This window comes from Phyllobates terribilis, unplaced genomic scaffold (genome assembly GCF_046119375.1).
Source record: "Phyllobates terribilis strain yellow unplaced genomic scaffold, ASM4611937v1 Scaffold_8__6_contigs__length_399053987, whole genome shotgun sequence".
Classification (NCBI taxonomy): Eukaryota; Metazoa; Chordata; class Amphibia; order Anura; family Dendrobatidae; genus Phyllobates; species Phyllobates terribilis.
In genome coordinates this window covers 110527505-110551101 of record NW_027362768.1, presented here as the reverse complement: position 1 = coordinate 110551101, position 23597 = coordinate 110527505, and the positions used below count along the sequence as shown (strand labels likewise).

Genomic DNA, 23597 nt, shown 5'->3' with positions numbered 1-23597 from the left:
TAAAATGCATGAGCGAGCACATCTAGGTTGGATGGGATCGGAATCTGCAGGCTAATAAATACAAAAGATGGAGGAATGCGGCATACAGCATATTGAAATGGAATGATGAAAAGCCGCATTGTGGTGGTCTCCTTCGTCGTGGTGGGGGAGGGAGCTAATCTATGAATTTCAATGTAGGGCTGATGCTGGAGCAGCAATTAAATGGATGATATCAAGTGACTAATCTGTTAGTTTAGCCAAATATTTGCTGCTTTTACCTTTTAATTAAAGAGAATAAAAAGGGACAGGATAAATGTTCCTTTTTATTGTCCGTGTCTGGACGGAGGGGCTTGTGAATAGGGGATGAACCTGCACATGGCAGTCATTAGATTAACCCTTCGCGTATAAATAAAATAAACCAACTTCTAGACCTGGTGTATAAACATTTAATGGGGTTTTTATTTTTACCTTTCTAAAGCTTTTTTTTTTTTTGGAAAACTTTTATATCATTCAGGATTTGGTGTTTAGAGTAAGACTGACCTCCACGGCACATTTAGGTTCTTCTTCACACACAACAGGAACCATGACGCAAATCCGAGTCCTTCATTTTCTGCATACGAAGCGCTTGGTGGACCTCGTTGACTTTCAGTTGGGTCTGTTGGGCTCCATCTTGGTTTTTGACACTTTAACTGGAAAACTAATCATACATGTAGCACCATTCTTCCTGTCAAATCTGTTGCGGACCTCAATTGGTATGTGAATGTAGCTTTACCACGACTCCCTTCTCTGGACAAAGTTCAGAGCTATGGAATAAGGCTGCATTCACACATCCTTGTGAACTTTACCATCCATGAGAAATGAACCTTTTTTTCTCTTACAATTTGCATCAGTGTTTCATGGATCACCATAGACTTGAATGACTGACTGATTCTGATCCATAAACACATCTATCTATCTACAGTACAGACCAAAAGTTTGGACACACCTTCTCATTTAAAGATTTTTCTGTATTTTCATGACTCTGAAAATTGTACATTCACACTGAAGGCATCAAAACTATGAATTAACACATGTGGAATTATATACTTAACAAAAAAGTGTGAAACAACTGAAAATATGTCTTATATTCTAGGTGCTTCAAAGTAGCCACCTTTTGCTTTGATGACTGCTTTGCACACTCTTGGCATTCTCTTGATGAGCTTCAAGAGGTAGTCACCGGAAATGGTTTTCACTTCACAGGTGTGCCCTGTCAGGTTTAATAAGTGGGATTTCTTGCCTTATAAATGGGGTTGGGACCATCAGTTGTGTGTGCAGAAGTCTGGTGGATACACAGCTGATAGTCCTACTGAATAGACTGTTAGCTGCTTTTTTCTTGCCATAATACAAATTCTAAGTAAAGAAAAACGAGTGGCCATCATTACTTTAAGAAATGAAGGTCAGTCAGTGCGAAAAATTGGGAAAACTTTGAATGTGTCCCCAAGTGCCGTTGCAAAAACCATCAAGTGCTACAAAGAAACTGGCTCACATGAGGACCGCCCCAGGAAAGGAAGACCAAGAGTCACCTCTGCTTCTGAGGATAAGTTTATCCGAGTCACCAGCCTCAGAAATCGCAGGTTAACAGCAGCTCAGACTAGAGACCAGGTCAATGCCACACACAGTTCTAGCACATCTCTTCAACAACTGTTAAGAGGAGACTTTGTGCAGCAGGCCTTCATGGTAAAATAGCTGCTAGGAAACCACTGCTAAGGACAGGCGACAAGCAGAAGAGACTTGTTTGGGCTAAAGAACACAAGGAATGGACATTAGATCAGTGCAAATCTGTGCTTTGGTCTGATGGACTCTACATGCCTGGTTCCCACCGTGAAGCATGGAGGAGGAGGTGTGATGGTGTGGGGGTGCTTTGCTGGTGACACTGTTGGGGATTTATTCAAAATTGAAGGCATACTGAACCAGCATGGCTACCACAGCATCTTGCAGCGGCATGCTATTCTATCCGGTTTGCGTTTAGTTGGATCATTTATTTTTCAACGGGACAATGACCCCAAACACACCTCCAGGCTGTGTAAGGGCTATTTGACCAAGAAGGAGAGTGATGGGGTGCTACGCCAGATGACCTGGCCTCCACAGTCACCAGACCTGAACCCAATCGAGATGGTTTGGGGTGAGCTGGACCGCAGAGTGAAGGCAAAAGGGCCAACAAGTGCTAAGCATCTCTGGGTACTCCTTCAAGATTGTTGGAAGACCATTTCCGGTGACTACCTCTTCCAGCTCATCAAGAGAATGCCCAGAGTGTGCAAAGCAGTCATCAAAGCAAAAGGTGGCTACTTTGAAGAACCTAGAATATAAGACATATTTTCAGTTGTTTCACACTTTTTTGTTAAGTATATAATTCCACATGTGTTAATTCATAGTTTTTATGCCTTCAGTGTGAATGTACAATTTCCATAGTCAAAAAAATACAGAAAAATCTTTAAATGAGAAGGGGTGTCCAAACTTTTGGTCTGTACTGTATAAATAGAACCAAAATCTCATGGACCTCACACACTTGGATCTGTGTTTTCCATTGATGTGTATGATGGATGTGTATGTATATTATATAATATTTTTCCAAGAAAAAAAAAAAACAGCACAGGATGCATGAATATAGCCGGAAATTTGAAAATGTTAGCAATTACGACTTGCTACTTTTTTGCTTTGTGAATTCCCCCTAATGTAGGCAGCAAATATAGGCAGCCACCTAGTAATGCTGGGTGCTGCTTCTTGGCATTTACCCCTGGTACACTGCAGTCACACTATGTAGTAATTAAATACTGCAATGCTGTTTCCAATGGCCAGATCATGCTCCTTTAGAAGCTACTTTCAACTGCTGCTCAGCCAAGATCTATAATCTATTTACAATCAGAGTATGGGAATTTCTGTCTGACTAGTGGAATGGAGATCAGAGCGGTGAATTCCCATACTGTGATTGCTTGATCTTAGTTTTGCAGCTGAAAGCAGCTTCTAAAGGAGCATCTACTGGATATATGAAACAGCACAGCGGCATGTAGTTTGGGAGAGAAGGAAGCAAAGTAAGAAGTATATTGCCAATATTAATAACTTTACAATGCCTGTTGGATAAAAAAAAATAGTTTTTAATTAGCTACTAGGTCCTCTGGAACCCCCACCAATCAAAAAGATGGATTGATGGGGGTTCCAGAAGTTAAAACTATGATAGGGAATTACTTTTTAATGGAAGTTCACAAAGTCAAAATTCTGCCATCCAAGTCAAAATATTTGTCATGCATTTGCATAGCACACGAAGGCTTCATGTTACGGCTGTGTGAATGAGCCGTATACCTCTATGGTTCTGATCTCATACGGATAATAGAATTTTTCAGCGCTAGGAACAAGGCTACAAGAAAAAATACAAGTACCCTCAGTGCCAGGTCCCAATGGCCTCGTATTGGATAAAGGTGAAGCAAAACTTTAGCACTCCTTGTGGGAAAAAAAACACTAGGAAAAATTTCATTTACAAAAAAAACGCCGCAATGTTTCAACCCAAATGTCGCATCCTTGTTTGGGTTGAATTGTTTTCTTTATTTTTTTGGCCGTTAAAGCTGATTTTTCCAGAAATTAGTGCTGTGGTTTCCTTCATCTGATCATCTCCTGGGTTAGATCAGGGGGACATTGCCATCTTGTTTGTTCTCCCGAATATATGACTATGCATGAGCCTCTATGGCCGCTCTTCCATTTGACTTTATTAATCTTATTAATTCCTACTGTTATATGGTGCGACTTGTATAAAACAGCCTTCCCCCTCCATACTGGTAGAGTACCTGTATTTATTATGAAGATGGCCAATATTTTCTGTATTGTATATAGATTGGTATGTAGAGAATGTTGTCCTGTTTCTTGCAAGAAAAATGCTTGAAATTTCGAGTTAATTCCAAAAATGGCTTCTTTTTTTTTTTCTCCATTTTGAGGATTTTTACTAAATGAACAACTATTTAACATAAATCAATCATCCTCTGCTCATTTTTTAGTAGCAGGGATGAAAGCCCAAGAATGAATTCTAATTTTAATTGAATTTGGCGACGTAGAGATTCGAGAAGTCTTCTGATTTCCTAAGGTCTTCGCTTAGTTATTATGTCTTGCAGTCTGTTTCCTGTGCTGGTATTTACTTGTGCAAGCGATGTCTCTATCTCTGGGCGATGTGGGTTTCTAAGCGGATACCAAGAGGAGAAGTTTCTTTCTCTTTGCTAAATGAAAACCAAGCAAAAATCTGCATCAGATTAAAGATCGTAAGCTAGAAATGTTGCCATTTTTAGGTAATGAACTTTTCTATGCTTGTTGGGGCTTGTGTCAAAGCTTCCATCATATAGCCTGCCAAAAATCCTTGACATAGTAGCGCTATTGACTCGCCCCCTGGGCCGTGGGGCACTCTTGAGCCGGGCAACAGGGCAATAATGGGGGTAGTAGTGGCAACCCGGTCCGTGGCTCAGGGTGTTCAGACCAGTGGCAGTCTTCTATATGTTTTGCAATGTCCAACTACGCCACCCGTGGATTGCGGTCAGGGCTAACCGCCGCTGCAGTGCAGACCGCTGAGGCCGGTGTTGTGGGTGCAGCAGGGAATGGTACAACTCCCCACGGGAGGAGTGTAGCCTCAGGGCAGTGAACGTAGATGGTGGGAGTTGTGGTGCAGGGCGTCCCAGTACCGTTAGTGCTGGCGCGGTAAGAAACACAACGACAACGTGTTGCAGTCCAGGGTCTTTTACTCACAGTTCGTATACTCCAAGCCACTTCTGTACAGGTAGTGACTGCCCAAGCCGTGCTGCGTCCACCAGGTGAGGGGCTCGGTCAACCCCCATGCAATTCAGGAGTATGGCACAGAACTCCCTTCTATCCTTCCTCTGGCCGTGCCCCACCAGTGACCAACGTTCTGTCCGGCTGCCTCGGGCCGTCTCTGTGAGAACTTGGCGCCAGCTTCCCTGGCCCTATGTGGTGCCTTCCTAGTAGGTTTAGCGAGGGGTCGCACCAATAAATGATCACGACCTCCGGTTCTTGGCTGAGGATTATTTGCCTCCACCAACTTGGGATCCGGTACCCTTTTCTTGCCTGACCCGTCACCTGTAATCTCCTGGGTCCTTAGGGTCCCTTCTACCTTCGTGTTCCTGGGCCTTTCTATTCTTTTGGTTCCTTCTCTTCCTGTTCTGTTCCTTTCTCTTTTCTCCCTCTCGCCCTGCCCGTGTTCTAGGCCTGGCTCTGGAGCAGAACTCCAGCGGAGCCTCTGCTCCCCTTCTCCTCCACTCACTTTCTCCTCACAGACTGCACACTGTACTAAGATGGTGCCCACCTTTTATACCTCCTCCTCTGTGTGTGAGCTCAGGTGACCAGCACCCAATGAGCTCCTTCCTATGCCCAGGAACCAGCCCCTATCTGCTCCCACATCACTAGGGTCCCCCCCCTCCCCACTCCAGCCAGGGACATAGTCAGTCGTGCCTGCATACTAATGGGAGCACCGTAGAGCTGTCCCCCGGAAATGAGGAATGTATATGTGTGCAGCTAACTGAGCCCTGGTCCACACTCCATCCTTACCCGGGAGTGGAATACCACACCTCTGGTTGAGGTGCAATACCCCTGTAGCGGCCGAACCCTCGGGGCGCTACACTATTAATATAAAAGGATAGATCCCATGATGTGATGAAAGCTGGAAAGACCCTATAATAGATAATTGAGTCCGAAAGTGTCTGTTGCTTGCTTGTTTTAGAGCGCAGTCCCCCTTGTTCCAAGCTTCTGATTGACCATGATCATCGGTGGTAGATGCTAAGGCTCCAATTACAGCAGTAAATTTGGCCCAGAAAAGTATTGATCATGAATCCTACCCTATCTGAGTGTTGGAAAATATCTCAAGAAATATAATCTTGTTGTGCTCCTGGGTCTTGACGGTTAGAGCAAGAAACTCCACGCAGAACATTGCATAAGTGGCATCCTGCAACAAGGTTGAGTTCCTTCTTTCTTACAGTGAATTTGCGACCCTGTCTGTGCTAACTCTTATGGATTGGTGTCATGTTGGTCTGCAACCTGGCCACAAATATCATTGGTGCAACCTGTGCAGATGTATAGGGGTCCAAAAGGTAAGGGGGCCCATTACCACTTCCAAAGCAGATGGAATTAGGCTTTATGATGAGATATCGAACTGAAAATGACCCATATATTGTTCTTGCCCAGGCGCCTCTTCGGTCTGTGTATGCCTCTGTCTCCAGTCTTAGGCCCAAAGAGAACCTCTTACTGCGGAAGGTCAGATGCCCGACTTTCACTCAATTTTTTTCGTTTTCTATGGGGCTGCCGGAAATAGCTGCGCGATGCTCTCTGCAGTCTCATAGGGAATGAATGGAGCATGTAAACTGCCGCTGAATGTTGCAGTCATCATTAGTGATGGGCGAGAATGCTCGACAGCTGTTTGACAGCTTTAATACATGTGAGGAATACCTGTTTGTTAGGCATTCCTCACATGTATTAAAGCTGTCAAACAGTCGCAAATCATGCACACGGAGTGACTCAAACATAACATTCGAGCACGCTGCAAATATTCGGTGAGAACCCGAGCATGCTCGCCGAAAGGGTTACCAGAACACGCTCGCTCATCACTAGTCATCATCTACCTTGTAGACTGGTCATGACTTGTTTTCACCAGAAAACCCTTGTAAGTTCAGTAAAAATGTAGGGCATCCTGTTGTTGACTCTATAAGATAGACCTTTAAATGCCACCATATTAAGACCTTGTGAATCCAGTCTTTAAGGGGTTGGACATTTTTTTTTTTTTTCCCCCAAATGTGTTGGACATGATTTTTTGCCACTTACTAATGCATAAGTATGACCTTTTCTCCTCCTGCACTTGTTAGTGCCGCCTTCCTCACTGCACAGAGCCCCTTCCACAAAGTCAAGGAGCTTCTGACCAGACCTTGTCCGTCAGCCTCCTCCAATTGAAAAACACTTCACATCCAAAAGCCGTTTTCCAATTGGTGGAAGCCGACGGACAGGTCAGGTCACCTACTTCTCCATCAATAGCCAATTTATGGACTGGATAGCTGCGCAGTCTGCAAGGAAGGCGGCGCCAACAGGAGGTAGCCTGAAATATTCAATACGTTGAACGCCACAAAGTCTTGTCCCCCCAACATATTTATTAAAATAAAGTGGTGAACCCTCTTAAAATACAGATTATTAAAATGAATATCGCAAGATCACAACAGATCTATGAATTAAACCTGAGATTGCACAATGAGCCTATTTGGTAGCGATATAGAAAGGTAGATACAATTTATTTAAAAGTAGCAAAGTGGTTGTCACTTCTCTATAGAAGTCAATTACAAGTCACAAATTTCTATTTTGTTCCATATAATAATGGATCAGGGTCCTGAACTAGAAATAGAAAACGAGATTTATGGGTTTTTTGGGTTTGTTTTTTTTTTTTAGTAGAAAGTGTTTGCTGCACATCTACGGTTGTCTTTTTAAGCTCTTGTCACCTGTAAAGACCCTAAATCTTTTCTCTATACTGGACACATAATAAAGCGTGGGACAAAAACATGGTAACCTCAGGTCAGTGCCCTCAGCGCAGACACATTTGTCTGCACAAGGGTATGACCCGAACTCCATATGGGAACCTTGGAAACATCTTCTCCTTACTCGCTCTGAGGATCTTGATGATCTGAGAAAGGAATCCCTGTATTTTATGGTGTCAATCCTTAAATTTATGTCTCGTATATTCACTTGGATCAATGGCAAAAAAAAACCTGGACAGCTGCTTTCTAGACTCTTGTTAGTCAAAAGACTTTTAGTGGATAGTTTATTAATGAGTTAATTGTCCTTTGACGTTAAATAAAGTTCTGATAAACAATGGAGTATTTTTTTTTTACCCTCTTTTTTTAATCTTTTTTTATTAGGAATCCGTCAGCTCATTCTATGCTCCCATATCAGTTACACGTGTGTAGGTAATATATACACAAGTGAATCCATAGCTTTATTAAACAAAAAGGCTGTTCCAATGCAGAGAAATTCACTTTTGAAGTGATATGCAAATGAGCTGCTCTGGGTGGGGCGGAGCACTTCCACTGCCTCCGCTTCCAGATTCATTTTCAGCCTACCACCGCTTAGAGTTACGACCCTCTGGCTGTTATGACCTGATGTGAATGTGATGCATAGCCAAATACCAGCTTCTGTCAGCGTTCCTGAGGAATCTTGGCTCATTTCTCATGGTCCATGGCCTCCAGTTCATTACTAATTTTGGGATTAAATTCTTCAAACGCTTAGTTGAAATCCCACCAAAGATTTTCCTTGGTTTCAAGTCTGGCAAATGTGTCGGCCAGTCCAGAATCTTGCAGGACTTTGTCTGAAACGAATTATTGTTGGACTTTGAGATATGCTTGACATCATTTCTTGTTGAATGGTCCACTGATGCCCAAGTTTCAGCTTCCATACAGGAGGCGTGATGTTTTCTTCTAGGATTTCCTGATATTTGACTACATTTTATCATGTCCTATACATGCTGCTGGTTTCCAGTGCCAGAGGATACAAACCAGCTGCAGAGGATCACTGAGCCCCTGCCATGCTTAACTGTAGTCATCACTGAGCCCCCACCATGCTTTACTGTAGGTAGGGTGATTTTTTTTTTAAGCATGTTTCATTCCTCATCCAGACATGCCGCTGATCCATAGGCTCAAAAAGTTCCAGTTTTGTTTCAGTAGAGGTGCATGTCTTTAAAATTCATGCATTTAATTTGTGAGTTACTGTGAAAACTAAAACCTTGATGTCTGCTGCCGCCAGTTCTTGCTGCAGGTTTTATGCAGCCACTCAAGGTTTTTTTTACCACCTCATGTTTTTGATGACCGTTTGATTCTTCTTCTGCCACTTCCAGGTAGTGTAGCCCATATTCTTTAGGTTTGTATTTGAGAGCTCTGCTTCCAGCTGTATCTTTAGAAATATTCAATACCTCTGTAATTTTTTTGTATCTTTTTCCTTGTTTGTGCAAGGCTATGATTTCTTCTCTTAGATTATAACTAAACCTTTCTGACTTTTTTAAAATACTCATCGATCCTTCAAGTTCAAGCATCCATATCCTGAGATCCCCACTGATTTCTCAAAAAAACCTCCGAGGAGTGCACAACTCCAGCCTGTGCACGCATGCAGATTTCAATACAATATAAAGCATAAACTTTGTAGCCTTGACAAGCCAAGAATATTAGTTAACTAGATGCCATTGTCAGGAGGAATGGGCTAGGATTCCTCTGGTACGATGCCAGAAGCTGGTCCCTGGCTATGCATCTAATTTGCATCAGGTCACAGCAGCCAAAGTGTGCTCTACCAAGTACTAAAGACACTGCCTTCACAAGGGAATGTCGCACCAGTTTTGCTTTCGGGATCATGGTGTGGGGTGGCAGCCGGACCTCTCTAGTCTTAATTCTAGTTACACTATTTGCTTGACATTACATTGATTTGGTCATGGAACCAATGTTACTGCCATTTCTCCAAAGTGTCCTAGGAGACGTTTTTCAACCCAACACTAGGCCGCATGTTGCTCGTGCTACTGTGAGCAGCCTGGGTGGCCTCAATGTGGTATCATTGCCCGCAGCATCTCCAGACTTGTCACCCAACAGGCATATCTGGACATGCAATGATTAAAGATGCAGGTCTGAAACGCGTTTGCTAATAACTACATTTTGGCTGACTGTGACCTAGGTTGATGGTTTTTATCTATTTGTCCACAATAATTTTTCAAGTTTTAACCCTATCCTGACGCTGGAACATACTTCTTTCCTACATTGGCCTTCTGCTGCACTGCTGTTTCCAAGCACTAATTTGCTACCAGGGTGAGCTGACTATTTGCCTTTTGTCTTTCTACAATTTCCAAAAATTTGTTTCCTTTTTTTCATCATTTGCAGATCAGTAAATGTCTGTCCATCCTGGGATTTCCATAATTCCACAACTTTTCCTTCTTTGTGTTGTAACTTCGATGTTGAGGAGTGTACTTACACCCCTGATGACCAGTATACTAAATTTAGACTAATTTGAGGGATTTTTTTTTCTTTATGCTCTCATGTTTAAATAAGAAACACTTTGTGCGGAGATAGTCCTTGAACCAGTTTTCCCAGTCACTTTTGAAGAGATTATCATTCCCTATACCAACCAGACTTGTTTACAGGTGTGATCTTATTGTGCTACTACTACTGCCGGAGTATCTAAATTCTGAATTCATTAGGGTAACCTTCAACTTTTTATATAAAAAAAAAATAAATTAAAAATTTACATGCAACATATTTGTTGCAAAAATTTCCACGAGTGTCTTAATCTCCTGTATGATATCCATGCATATTAGGAAAAAATTACACCAATTTTTAATTTTCAGATGCATAAAATTTTGCAACAGATCCACGATATCAGAACCTCACTTTAGAAATGATGGGCTTTCGTGTAGACCGCTTATCATGCAGAGTTTTGTTTCCCTTTTACATAAACAGCTGGACGGTTCGTGCATGATCCGCATGGTTGGTTCCCTCTCTGATGGTTTCGGGTTCAGTTTCTGCTTGCAGGAGGCTATCGATTCTGGCACAAGTCACACTTTCCCCTCCTGGGTTTCCGTAGATTAGCCTGCCCCTGTGGGGGTGACCAGATTGTGTCTATCTGAGTAACTAGACTGGGCTTAGGTTATAAAAAGTTTCTCTTTTATCACCGTGAAACAAACATGACGCTTTGTGCATTGTTTCTTTGTTATCTGTGCTGTAGATGGCTTCTTTACAGATGGACGGCATCACAAGAGACATCCTGTACCGGCCGGATCAAATGTGCTACTGTGGACTGCGGTGGTTTCTTTTCTGTTTAGCGCCACAGAACTTTTGTTTGTTGTTGGTGCATTTATTATATTTTTTATTTCCTCCTTCAGTTTTTGGTTGCGTAGGTAAAGGAGGTCAGATTGGATCACATGTAGAATGTGGCCAGACTAGTTGCAGATCATCTCTTTGGCACGAGACTCCTCACTACCTGATCCGACTCTTGGCTCCTGCGGATCCTAAATTCCTCCTGTTTTGTTTGATTAATGCGCACTATGTGTTTGCACCGATCGTTGTAATCATGTAACGCCTTCCCACAGCTCAGTAAGGTTTTATTTCTTTGCTCAGTTCTTATGTCCAGTTATCATCCATTTATTCCACAATAATAAAAAAAAGACTGTATTTGTCATAAATGAAGCAAAAAATTGATGCACATTTTGTTTTCCGCTTTGCATCATCTTTTTTTTTTTTTTTTATAGCTGATTTGTTTTTACTACAGGTGTTTCTGATCACCTCCAGTGTTCTGGTCATGCTCAGAGCTCCCTTAAAGGGAATCTGTCAGCAGGTTTTGCTATGTAATATGAGAGCAGCATGATGTAGGGACAGATATCCTGATTCCAGAAAGGTATCGCTTATTGGGCTGCTTTGTGCAGTTTTAGTAAAATTTGTTTTCTTCTGTAGATGTAGCAGTGCTATGACTGCTGAGCTATTTATAACCCCGCCCACATCCCTGATTGGCAGCTTGTTGACCATGTACACAGAAAGCTGCCAATCAGTGGTGGGGGCGGAGTTACTCAGATTAGCCTGACTTTCTTGCACGTGATACCTAGTCCTCTAATAATAATCTCCTACTGAATATATTAAAACTACAGCACACAGCTTGGTAAATGACAAATCCTTGGAATCAGACTGAATGGCAAATTGCACCGTGTCATTATATACCAAAAACTAGCCCAAAATGTGAAGAGGCAATGTGGGGGAAATTAAGTACACCCCTTGCACCAATTGCTTGTAGCTGCAATAACTTGAACTAATAATTTTTTTTCTTCATTTTTCTCATGACTGCTTTTCACATCTGAAAGGTGTCCCAGTTACAAGTCCTGATAACGCCTGCTTTGTCGACGTCACGCTGATTGATAGCCGGCTCCCCGCAGTTAGGTCCTGTCAACAGAGCAGAGCAGAAGAGAAGTCACTGCTTTGTCGATTTGACATCATCTGAAGCCAATGAATTGCCGGCAGGAGCAGTCTGTGATCAATCTGTGTGGGCAGAGATGGCCACCTGCCTGTTGTGCCTGGTGCCGATCAACTATGCTCATGTTAGTTCTTAGCCCTGCAGTTAAAAATTGAAATAGTCCTGGATAACTCCTTTTAAGTTATGTTCTGATACAGGAGAGGCTGTCCTCCAAGGGACTCAAACATACAAGAGGACCTACCATGTTACAGCTTGTCACTGAAGATCACGACACCAAAGTATATTCATTTGCATAATTTACTAATTTTAAACTCCTAGAAGTAGGATTTATTTTTTAATCTGGACCACCCCCTTTGACCAGACACGAGATTAACAGCGATTTAAGGATCTTTGATGGGAGATGGTAACAAGGCTTTCAGACTTCTTACAACTTTACAAACATAGAGTTATGCTGCCTGAATGTATCCTGGCTGCAGGACCACCATTTCAGGCAGTGATGTGTTGTCACAACTACATTGGAGCTGAGAAAGACATTATTGCAAAGTACAGTTATAAATTCCAGAATTAGCAGCTTTTGTCTCTGGTAAGATCTGGTTCAACTGAGCTCCCATTGGATCCATTTCAAAGCGGTTTCATCTGTGCATGATCAAAGGTAGCGTAGAGAACAGAAAAGATATTTTGCCAAATCGATCCTATTTTGATCCATTCCAACTTAACCTATTGGCAGTACTTGTCCGAAAGCCATCTCAGCTGACTCTGTAATTACACAGGAGCGCTCGCTCAGCCGACTCTCCCATATACAGGAGCGCTCACTCAGCCACAGCCATCTCAGCTGATTCTCCCATACACAGGAGCGCTCGCTCAGCCACAGCCATCTCAGCTGATTGTCCCATATACCGGAGCGCTCGCTCAGCCACAGCCATCTCAGCTGATTCTCCCATACACAGGAGTACTCGCTCAGCCACGGCCATCTCAGCCAACTCTCCCATATACAGGAGCGCTCGCTCAGCTGCAGCCATCTCAGCCGACTCTCCCATATACAGAAGCGCTCGCTCAGCCAGTCATCTCAGTTGATTCTCCTATACACAGGAGAGCTCGCTCAGCCAACAGCCATCTCAGCCGACTCTCCCATATACAGGAGCACTCGCTCAGCCGCAGCCATCTCAGCCGACTCTCCAATACATGGGCGCTCGCTCAGCCGACAGCCATCTCAGCCGACTCTCTAATTACACAGGAGCACTCGCTCAGCCAACAGCCATCTCAGCCGACTCTCCCATATACAGGAGCGCTCGCTCAGCCACAGCCATCTCAGCCGACTCTCCCATATACAGGAGCGCTCGCTCAGCCACAGCCATCTCAGCCGACTCTCCCATATACAGGAGCGCTCGCTCAGCCACAGCCATCTCAGCCGACTCTCCCATATACAGGAGCGCACGCTCAACAGACAGCCATCTCAGCCGACTCTCCCATATACAGGAGCGCTCGCTCAGCCACAGCCATCTCAGCCGAATCGCCCATATACAGGAGCGCTCGCTCAGCCACAGCCATCTCAGCCGACTCTCCCATATCAGGAGCGCTCGTTCAGCCACAGCCATCTCAGCTGATTCTCCCATACACAGGAGCGCTCGCTCAACAGACAGCTATCTCAGCCGACTCTCCCATATACTGGAGCACTCGCTCAGCCACAGCCATCTCAGCCAACTCTCTAATTACACGTGAGCACTCGCTCAGCCACAGCCATCTCAGCTGATTCTCCCATACACAGGAGCGCTCGCTCAGCCACAGCCATCTCAGCTGATTGTCCCATATACCGGAGCGCTCGCTCAGCCACAGCCATCTCAGCTGATTCTCCCATACACAGGAGTACTCGCTCAGCCACGGCCATCTCAGCCAACTCTCCCATATACAGGAGCGCTCGCTCAGCTGCAGCCATCTCAGCCGACTCTCCCATATACAGAAGCGCTTGCTCAGCCAGTCATCTCAGTTGATTCTCCTATACACAGGAGCGCTCGCTCAGCCAACAGCCATCTCAGCCGACTCTCCCATATACAGGAGCGCTCGCTCAGCCGCAGCCATCTCAGTCGGCTCAGCCTCAGCCATCTCAGCCGACTCTCCCATATACAGGAGTGCTCGCTCAGCCGCAGCCATCTCAGCCGACTCTCCAATACATGGGCGCTCGCTCAGCCGACAGCCATCTCAGCCGACTCTCTAATTACACAGGAGCACTGGCTCAGCCAACAGCCATCTCAGCCGACTCGCTAATTACACAGGAGCGCTCGCTCAGCCTACAGCCATCTCAGCCGACTCTCTAATTACACTGGAGCGCTCGCTCAGCAGACAACCATCTCAGCCGACATTCCCATTCATAGGAGCACTTGCTCAGCCGACTCTCCAATACACGGGCACTTGCTCAGCCGACAGCCATCTCAGCTGACTCTCCCATACACAAGCGCTCAGTTAAGCGCTCATGTGTTCTCTTTGGGAAAGCCGCCGGCTGACCCGTCAGCTTATCTGTCAGAAAACAATGCGATTGGCAGTGCAAAATTGGACATGTGCAATCGACATCTCCCCCAACCCCATACACATTAGACCGTCAGCCGAACTGGCGGTTTCAGACGACATTAGTCTGTTTATGGGGACCGTTACTTGTGGGTTATTAGAAGAGGTAAGTCTTCAGGGCACTTCTGCCCATCCCACATTTTGTTGCAGGAAAACTCCTATTACTCTCCTGATTATTGAAACTTGATGGCTCTTTGTGCTGGATATTCTTCGACAGCTTTGCTATAGAAATACTAGAGCACCCCTGATCACCTGGAACATGAGTAGCAAATGGATAATTCCTAGAAAGTAAACCTCGCTCCGGCAGGTTTTGTCTCGCTGCTGCTTGAGGTTGTCATGCTATGATTGGGAGGAATGTGTATGTACATAGGTCTTGTAAGCCATTTCCTGTATTTTTGCTATTTTTTCAGCTGCTTGCAGACACAAGCTTCACACTTCTTTGTGGTTTATTTGTGTGCGCCTTTCTCAGGAGCTGTCAGATAAGTAACGTCCCTATCTGGCACGGGAGCTGGACTGCCCGGTATACAGCATTCAATCATGCCAAATGGTGCCTGGCAAAGTGTGCCAGCCTTTTCTTTTAAAGCTTTTGGCCTATTGTCCATCTGCACATTTCATAAAACAAATGTCAAATTATGTCTGTGTGTGCGCTGACACGGTTCTGGGTCACTGCTCCATTTAAAGACTCACCCCCATTGTTAGGTGCCCACAACCTGGCCTGTGAATTTGAGAGGCTGACTTTTTTTAAGTTGATTTTTTTTCTTCAAAGCACAATGGTGCTGGTTTAATAATCGGTGCATAACCGAAAAATGGAACGAATAGCTCAATGTACGTGGTATACATTGTGGCAAATTTCACCCAAAATGGAAATAATGCACCCATCAGCCTTAACATTAAGGCCACTGACAAGGTGAAACGCATTGATCTCTTATCATAGTGGTTGGGATATACAGTAATAGGTGGCAAGTGACCAGTCAGTTCTTGAAGTTGACCTGTTCGAAGAGGGAAAAGTGGACAAGTGTAAGTGACTTTGGAAAGAGCCAAATTGTGATTTCGAGATCACTGGGTAAGAACATCTTCAAAATGGCAGGTCTTGTGGCGTGTTCATGGTAAGTTGTCCAGTGAAGTAATGATGGTATCATGGGTCTCTAAGGCTTATTAATGTGTGTCGGCCGGGCTTCCGCGGTGGGGGGAGGGGCAGTGTCGTTCGGGCTTCCGCGGGGGGTGGGGGGGCAGTGTTGGCCGGGCTTCGGTGGGGGGCCAGGCTTTCTGTGTTTGCTAGTGACATCATTGCTTACTTTTGAGGATAAAGTTTCATGGCATCACTTGCATGAGCTTCACAGGTCACACGTCATCGCTGCAACTTTTCGTTGAAAAGCTTTGCATGAGTGCTAGTAATGCAGGGAATTTTCCATGGGCAGGAAATGTTAATGTGGAGCTGTAGCTTTAAATGTATGGCAGGCGAAATATGACTTGCCGCCCACTTTCCCCGGTTGAGACGGATCAAAGTAGTTTTGTGATATTTTTAGAATATTTTGCAGATGTTGCCACATGATCTATTATACATGGATGCTATTAAGAGCCCGTTCAGTCCAGTTTCTATAACTTGATGGGTGTTTTTCTGTCCTTTAAATGTTAGCAGAGATGTTAAATGTCTGTAATTTACAGTGTATTATGAGGCAGCAGCTCTTATACTATTACTATTAGCACCCTTAAAGATGACTGATTAGTAATTCTGAGTGAGCTTTACAGTAATAGCCAGTTTAGTCACTGATGGAAGTTTCCATCGTGTCAGTATACGAGCCTTCTCTCTTATTGTGCTGTACACCTACAAGAACAACGCATGCAGGCCAAACATTAAAGGGGTTTTCATTTATTTATTTTACTCATTAATTCCACAGCGCTTTAAAGTAATTGTCATCACGGTCCCCATTGGGGCTCACGATCTACAGTACAGACCAAAAGTTTGGACACACCTCATTTAAAGATTTTTCTGTATTTTCATGAATATGAAAATTGTACATTCACACTGAAGGCATCAAAGCTATGAATTAACACATGTGGAATTATATACTTAACAAAAAAGTGTGAAGCAACTGAAAATATGTCTTATATTTTAGGTTCTTCAATGTAGCCACCTTTTGCTTTGATGACTGCTTTGCACACTCTTGGCATTCTCTTGATGAGCTTCAAGAGGTAGTCACCGGAAATGGTTTTCACTTCACAGGTGTGCCCTGTCAGGTTTAATAAGTGGGATTTCTTGCCTTATAAATGGGGTTGGGACCATCAGTTGTGTTGTGCAGAAGTCTGGTGGATACACAGCTGATAGTCCTACTGAATAGACTGTTAGAATTTGTATTATGGCAAGAAAAAAGCAGCTAAGTAAAGAAAAACGAGTGGCCATCATTATTTTAAGAAATGAAGGTCAGTCAGTCCAAAAAATTGGCCAAACTTTCAAAGTGTCCCCAAGTGCAGTTGCAAAAACCATCAAGCGCTACAAAGAAACTGGCTCACATGAGGACCGCCCCAGGAAAGGAAGACCAAGAGTCACCTCTGCTTCTGAGGATAAGTTTATCCGAGTCACCAGCCTTAGAAATCGCAGGTTAACAGCAGCTCAGATTAGAGACCAGGTCAATGCCACACAGAGTTCTAGCAGCAGAAACATCTCTTCAACAACTGTTAAGAGGAGACTTTGTGCAGCAGGCCTTCATGGTAAAATAGCTGCTAGGAAACCACTGCTAAAGACAGGCAACAAGCAGAAGAGACTTGTTTGGGCTAAAGAACACAAGGAATGGACATTAGACCAGTGGAAATCTGTGCTTTGGTCTGATGAGTCCAAATTTGAGATCTTTGACTCTACATGCCTGGTTCCCACCGTGAAACATGGAGGAGGAGGTGTGATGGTGTGGAGGTGCTTTGCTGGTGACACTGTTGGGGATTTATTCAAAACTGAAGGCATACTGAACCAGCATGGCTACCACAGCATCTTGCAGCGGCATGCTATTCCATCCAGTTTGCGTTTAGTTGGACCATCATTTATTTTTCAACAGGACGATGACCCCAAACACACCTCCAGGCTGTGTAAGGGCTATTTGACCAAGAAGGAGAGTGATGGGGTGCTACGCCAGATGACCTGGCCTCCACAGTCACCAGACCTGAACCCAATCGAGATGGTTTGGGGTGAGCTGGACCGCAGAGTGAAGGCAAAAGGGCCAACAAGTGCTAAGCATCTCTGGGAACTCCTTCAAGATTGTTGGAAGACCATTTCCGGTGTCTACCTCTTGAAGCTCATCAAGAGAATGCCAAGAGTGTGCAAAGCAGTCATCAAAGCAAAAGGTGGCTACTTTGAAGAACCTAGAATATAAGACATATTTTCAGTTGTTTCACACTTTTTTGTTAAGTATATAATTCCACATGTGTTAATTCATAGTTTTGATGCCTTCAGTGTGAATGAACAATTTTCATAGTCATGAAAATACAGAAAAATCTTTAAATGAGCAGGTGTGTCCAAACTTTTGGTCTGTACTGTATGCCGCACTTTGCTTCGAGGTACAGACAGTTATATACCGCAGATCAGATATATCCATTGGGCATTATGCCGGTAAAATGCTGGAGTCGTGGAGTGATGGGGGCAATATGATTTTTAGTGCTCACTGTTGTGTATACCAAGGGGGAGGCTTAAAGTGACTCTAAGGCCACGTGCACACGTTGAGTATTTGGTGTGTTTTTTACCTCAGTATTTGTAAGCCAAAACCAGAAGTTGAGTAAAAAATTACAGAAGTGGTGACGTGTTTCTATTATACTTTTCCTCTGATTGTTCCTCTCCTGATTTTGGCTTACAAATACCGAGGTAAATAACTCACCAAATAGTCAACGTGTGCTCGTGGTCATATACAAAACCAGGCACTTGTAACACCAAGTGGAGCAGAAGGTCATCTGCTCTGCTGGCCACGTCTGGTGGAGTCCCAGCCATCTACGTGAGGTGGCAAGGTGAGGCTTGTAGACTTTCCTTTTTTGAGTCCGGTTCCTCACCATCAAGATTAACTATAGTTAACATTGAAGGTACTTTATTAAAGGTCGGAAACGAGATCTCGGTGCGGATTGTTGGCCGGAGTTCTTCAGTTCACCAGAGTTCATATCTTGATTTGTCAAGTGTCACCAGTCACCAAGTGTTAAGAACGTGGACGTCGTCCTGTAATGTATCCATAACCTGGGCACCTTCCATTTCTGCTGAAGTAATTGCTGAGGAAGAGATGGTACTGGACATGTAAGGTGGACATGGCAGCGTGCAGTGCTTTAGCCTTCTCGTTTTCGAGCTGCTCGCACTGCACACATCTAACCCTCCACCGTCTCGCTGCCATGTCTGTGATATGTTTGTGGTATTTGTCATTTGCCCGCAGCAGAAAGATCTAAATTTACTGTGTGCGGCTTCCTCTGTAAGTTTCTCTGCAGTTACAAGTTTTTGTTTTACTTTACCATAAAGGAGCTTGTCCTGACGAGTTCCTATTTTAAGCTGTCGGTACAATGCCCTATTCATAGCTAAATTAGGGGATGCACTTAGATCTTCACAACACATTTTGGGTTTCTTTTCTCCCAATCTTTGCAGCCAAAGCAAAATCTCAAAGTGTTCAACTGCATTTTGCAGTGCAAGCGCCAATCTCTGTACAGTATCACCTAAAAGCTATGATCACTTCTCATTTTAGCCACACGCCACTGGCTCTGTCTGGACTTGCATCTGAAGCCCTGAAAAATTGGATTCAGGTGTATCATCCGGCAAGACCATTGACTTTAATGAAGTAGACGGAGTCACTTTGTGCTCTTGTTGGACATAATTTTCAAACTATTTCAGGCAGGCACCACAACGTCATCGGCTGCATTTTGGTGTCCTCCTCAAATAGGTGCATACTGCCAAAAATGGTATCCGTTAGAGCACAAAGTAACTCCGTTTGCTTCATTAAAGTCGAAGGCCGTCAGCGGGGTCAATGGCCCCTTCCGACGTAAGCACGTTGCTAAAATGTGATGTGAATATAGCCTTAGAGGAGTAAAGAGTGTAACGTCTGCCTAGGGTACAATATCCTCACCTATATTATTTTTGTAATAATTACCCCACAGGGAGAAGGAGGATGTGAGCTGTTAAATCATCTATTGTAAATGGTGAATTCTATATTATCATCACCTGTATACAGATGAGTTACATAAAAACCTAATACATCTAGTACATACATGTGCAGATCTATGTGTATCCATGGCTACAGACTACAAAAAACCCCTGTGTGTAGTCTGACCGTGCTGTCATGTATTACTTCCTTACATCTTTTAGTTAACTTGCTGTTTCCCCTCAGAAATTCCCTAAATATTGTGTGCCATATGTAAAAGTTTCTATCTGCAATCTGTTGACTCGGTCTACACATTTCACGGACTACTGTCTTTTATCTTCCAGAGAATCAGGACAGCTTACACCATGTTGTGCACGAGCGTCTGGGGGAGCTGCTGCGTGTGCTGAAAGGGGTGATAAGCAAACACCAAACTCTAAATTCCGTGGATATTCTTGGCGCTGCCGGGACGGTGATCGCTAAAGTGAAAGGTGAGCGACGGGCGATGTGTGCTGGGATGATCGGTGTTCTGCCAGAACCATTACATTAGTGCCATAAGTCTTCATTACAAGGCGAGCAAGCCAGAAATAGAGATTCATGAGCTCAGCGTTGACAAATTTGTAGGAACAGGATATTGTCACATCCTGTCTTGTATATGAGTATGGTGCTTTTTTTTTTTTTTTTTTTTACTGTAAGATACATACACGTCAGATGACCTGGCCGACCCCCCTCTCCCCTCTGAAAACGTACCAAACCAAGGGAAGGTTGGGAGGAATAGGTGTCTGCCGAATGAGTATTGGTATATATGCCCGATATATTTGCTATTTTCTTGTAATTTTTCAATGGACAGTCATGTGCTGCTAGGTGGTGAAGGAGGGCCTAGAAGGCCTCATTTTAAAACATAACCGAAAAACTGTGATTGTTGCTCTGAGCTATCAGTCATTCTGTAAAAAAATGTAAGCTGCCCTGCTATGGTTTGCAGTCAGTATCCATGACTGTCATAGTAAGAGGTGCAGTATTTATGGTCAGATCCATTTCACTATTGTTGCAATGAGAATAAACCTAAATACAATGAACTGAAGAGCTTCGTTCCCTTGGGATCAGTATCTGAACTTAGGTTGCTACAGTCCTTGACAACCGATCTAAAGTGAAGTGTTAGTCTCTGTGAGTGGGTATAGCCAAAATATGATATTGTTCAGGGGCCAATTGGATTGCTATTTTGAATGTCTTGGTGATCCAGCTAGGACTGGCAGAATACAGATGTTGTCATAATACCATATTGAATATATCACTAATATTGGAGAAAAACATCCAAAAGCAGCAGTGTGAGCAGCCTCTCTTTATCTCTGCACTCCTTGTGTCTCCAGTACTACAGTAGATCAGCCAGAGAGGGTGGACAGCATTCTGAACAGCCTCTTCTTACTTCAGCACCTCTGGTATCTCCAGTATTAGATCAGACAGGGTGGACAGCAGTGTGAGCAGTCTCTTCTTACTTCAGCACCTCTGGTATCTCCAGAATTGGATCAGATAGACAGGGTGGATAGCAATGTGAGCAGCATCTTCTTACCTCAGCACCCCTGGTATCGCCAGTATTAGACCAAATAGACAGGGTGGGCAGCAGTGTGAGCAGCATCTTCTTACCTCAGCACCTCTGGTATCTCTAGTAATAGATCAGACAGGGAGGACATCAGCCTCTTCTTACCTCAGCACCTCTGTTATCTCCAGTTTTATATCAGATAGACAGGATGACAGCATTGTGAGCAGCCTCTTCTTACCTCAGCTCCCCTGGTATCACCAATAATAGATCAGATAGATTAGATGGATAGCATTGTGAGCAGCCTCTTCTTACCTCAGCACCTCTGGTATCGTCAGTATTAGATCAGATAGACAAGGTGGGCAACAGTGTGAGCAGCCTCTTCTTACCTCGGTAATCTCCAGTATTGGTTTAGTATATCCACTGTGAGCACATCATGCTACACAGGAAGGGAGGGGGCAGAGCTTCCTACTGCACATGCTCAGAGGCACCTGTACTATTAACATGTAGTGATTACCTCCCTAGACAAAACGAGTGTGATTTGCTCATTAAACTTATTGAGGACTATATTTATAATAACATTACCTAAAGTTATTTTTTTTTATTCTCAAAGAGCCACTTAAATGATGAGATGACTAATAGTTTATTTGGCCAAAAACTATTCCCCTACCACCATAACCTCATACACATGGACACTAGACCGAAATTGCATTTGTTGTGTATGGAGAGAGGGGAATAAGCTGCCGCCACTCATCTCCTGTGAAGGGTCCAACATGCCCTTACCTTCATTGTCTATGGGACTGCCGCGGATAGCTGAGCGCTGTATCTCCACCAGAACTATAGGCAATAACTTGCTTATTTGAATCAATTCCTTCAACCTACCACTACCTATTCTTGTTCCCACTCTTCTACTTAAAATCTTGTTCTTTTAAGAATGTGACCCATTGCACTATTAAATTTTTGTTCTGTCTCTTCCTGAATGTGATTCATTGCTAGGAACTAGGTCATAAGAGCAGAAAAATCACTCTGCAATGATCTGGTCTCCAGCTGGTTCTGGCGAGCAGAAGAAAAAGTCAAGTCCTATTTAGCCTAGAGCTTCTAGAGAGGGGACATGTTTTACATAGTTATGGCACAGCTGGTACAGCGCCCGGTGTCATCCATTTATCATACGTGCTGAGATTGAAGACTCATTGCTGAAATTCCATCCATCACACAACTATCATCCTGGAAGACCATTGAGGTGTTTTGCTCTTCTTGACTTTTGTAGTACAACCCGGTTGTATGCGTTGTCGTAACTGTGATCTAGAGCCGTCGTTACCAGCAGATTCCTTATTATAAAGAGTATTCCGCTAGTGGAAGTCTTTATGTATTATAGCGGTATATTTACTGGATAATGTTACTCTTTAGAAAGAAGCGGTACATTGAACTCTTCACCTTTAAATCTGCAATAGACAGAATTTTATAAAATTGACGCAGGTCAGTGATTTTCTTTTTTTTTTTTCTCGAACGCACAAAAACGGTTGTTTTACATTAGCGTTTTTGATCAGTGTCATCAGAGATCAGTCAGTGTCTGTTTTTACCATCAGTTTTAGTCAGAGTCGAAAAAAAAAATGTTAGAGGTTCTCTGAAGCTTTTCCTATCAGTCTGTGAGAAGCCGACAGTATAAGGATAGCATTCAAGTGTTGACCATATGCTTGTATTGGCGATTTTGATCAGAAAGTCGGATCAATATTGGACAGGTCTCCTTGCTTTTATATGGACCTCCTCGGTCCGAGGAAATATCGGACATGTGAATTAACCCATAGACTTTCATGGATATGAGTGCTAGCCCTGAAAAACACGTGTAGTGCTAGTACCATAGAAACTGAAGTCTGAATGAGCCCTAATTTTCTTATTTGCTTGAGCCATGAACAAATGGTTCAGCACCCGGTCTCCTGCAATATACCACTGTCAGGCTATAGTATTATAGTTGACTAAGAATGAAGGTTCACTTTGGGGGAGAGTTGAGACCCCTATACACGTTAGCTATTCGGCCGTTCCAACTGAAATCTGTTATTTCTGCCAACTTTTCTCATATGTGTATGGAGACCTTAAAGGGAGTATGTCAGCAGGTTTGTGCTATGTAATCTGGAGACAGCATGCTGTAGGGGTTAAAACACTGATTTCAGCGATGCCTCTCTTATCAAGCTCCATGGTTTTGTTTTCTTGCAATGATTGTTTTAGCACCAGGAACCTTTTATGGATGGAATACAGCAGCGGTGCATGCTAGTCTGACACGCCCCCTCCTGTGATAGGCAGCTCACGGTCTATGGTCATTGTATATACAGAACCTGGTGGGGGCGGGGCTAGCTTCCTCAGCTCTGCTACATACTAAATCTAAAAACTGATTGTGTCAGAATGGCTGCTCCCAGTAAACTACCTGATACATTGTTGGATTCAGCTCC

The 23597-nt window shown here is 43.7% G+C and overlaps 1 protein-coding gene across 1 annotated transcript in view; it reads left to right on the top strand.

Annotated features, from left to right (window-relative positions):
- The window catches only part of ARHGAP29 (Rho GTPase activating protein 29), a 121580-nt gene that overhangs the window by 47710 nt on the left and 50273 nt on the right, over positions 1-23597 (top strand). Inside the window, exon 3 of the mRNA XM_073643223.1 lies at positions 19967-20110. Within this exon, the coding sequence (XP_073499324.1) occupies positions 19967-20110 (144 nt within the window). The remainder of the gene's footprint in view (positions 1-19966; positions 20111-23597) is intronic.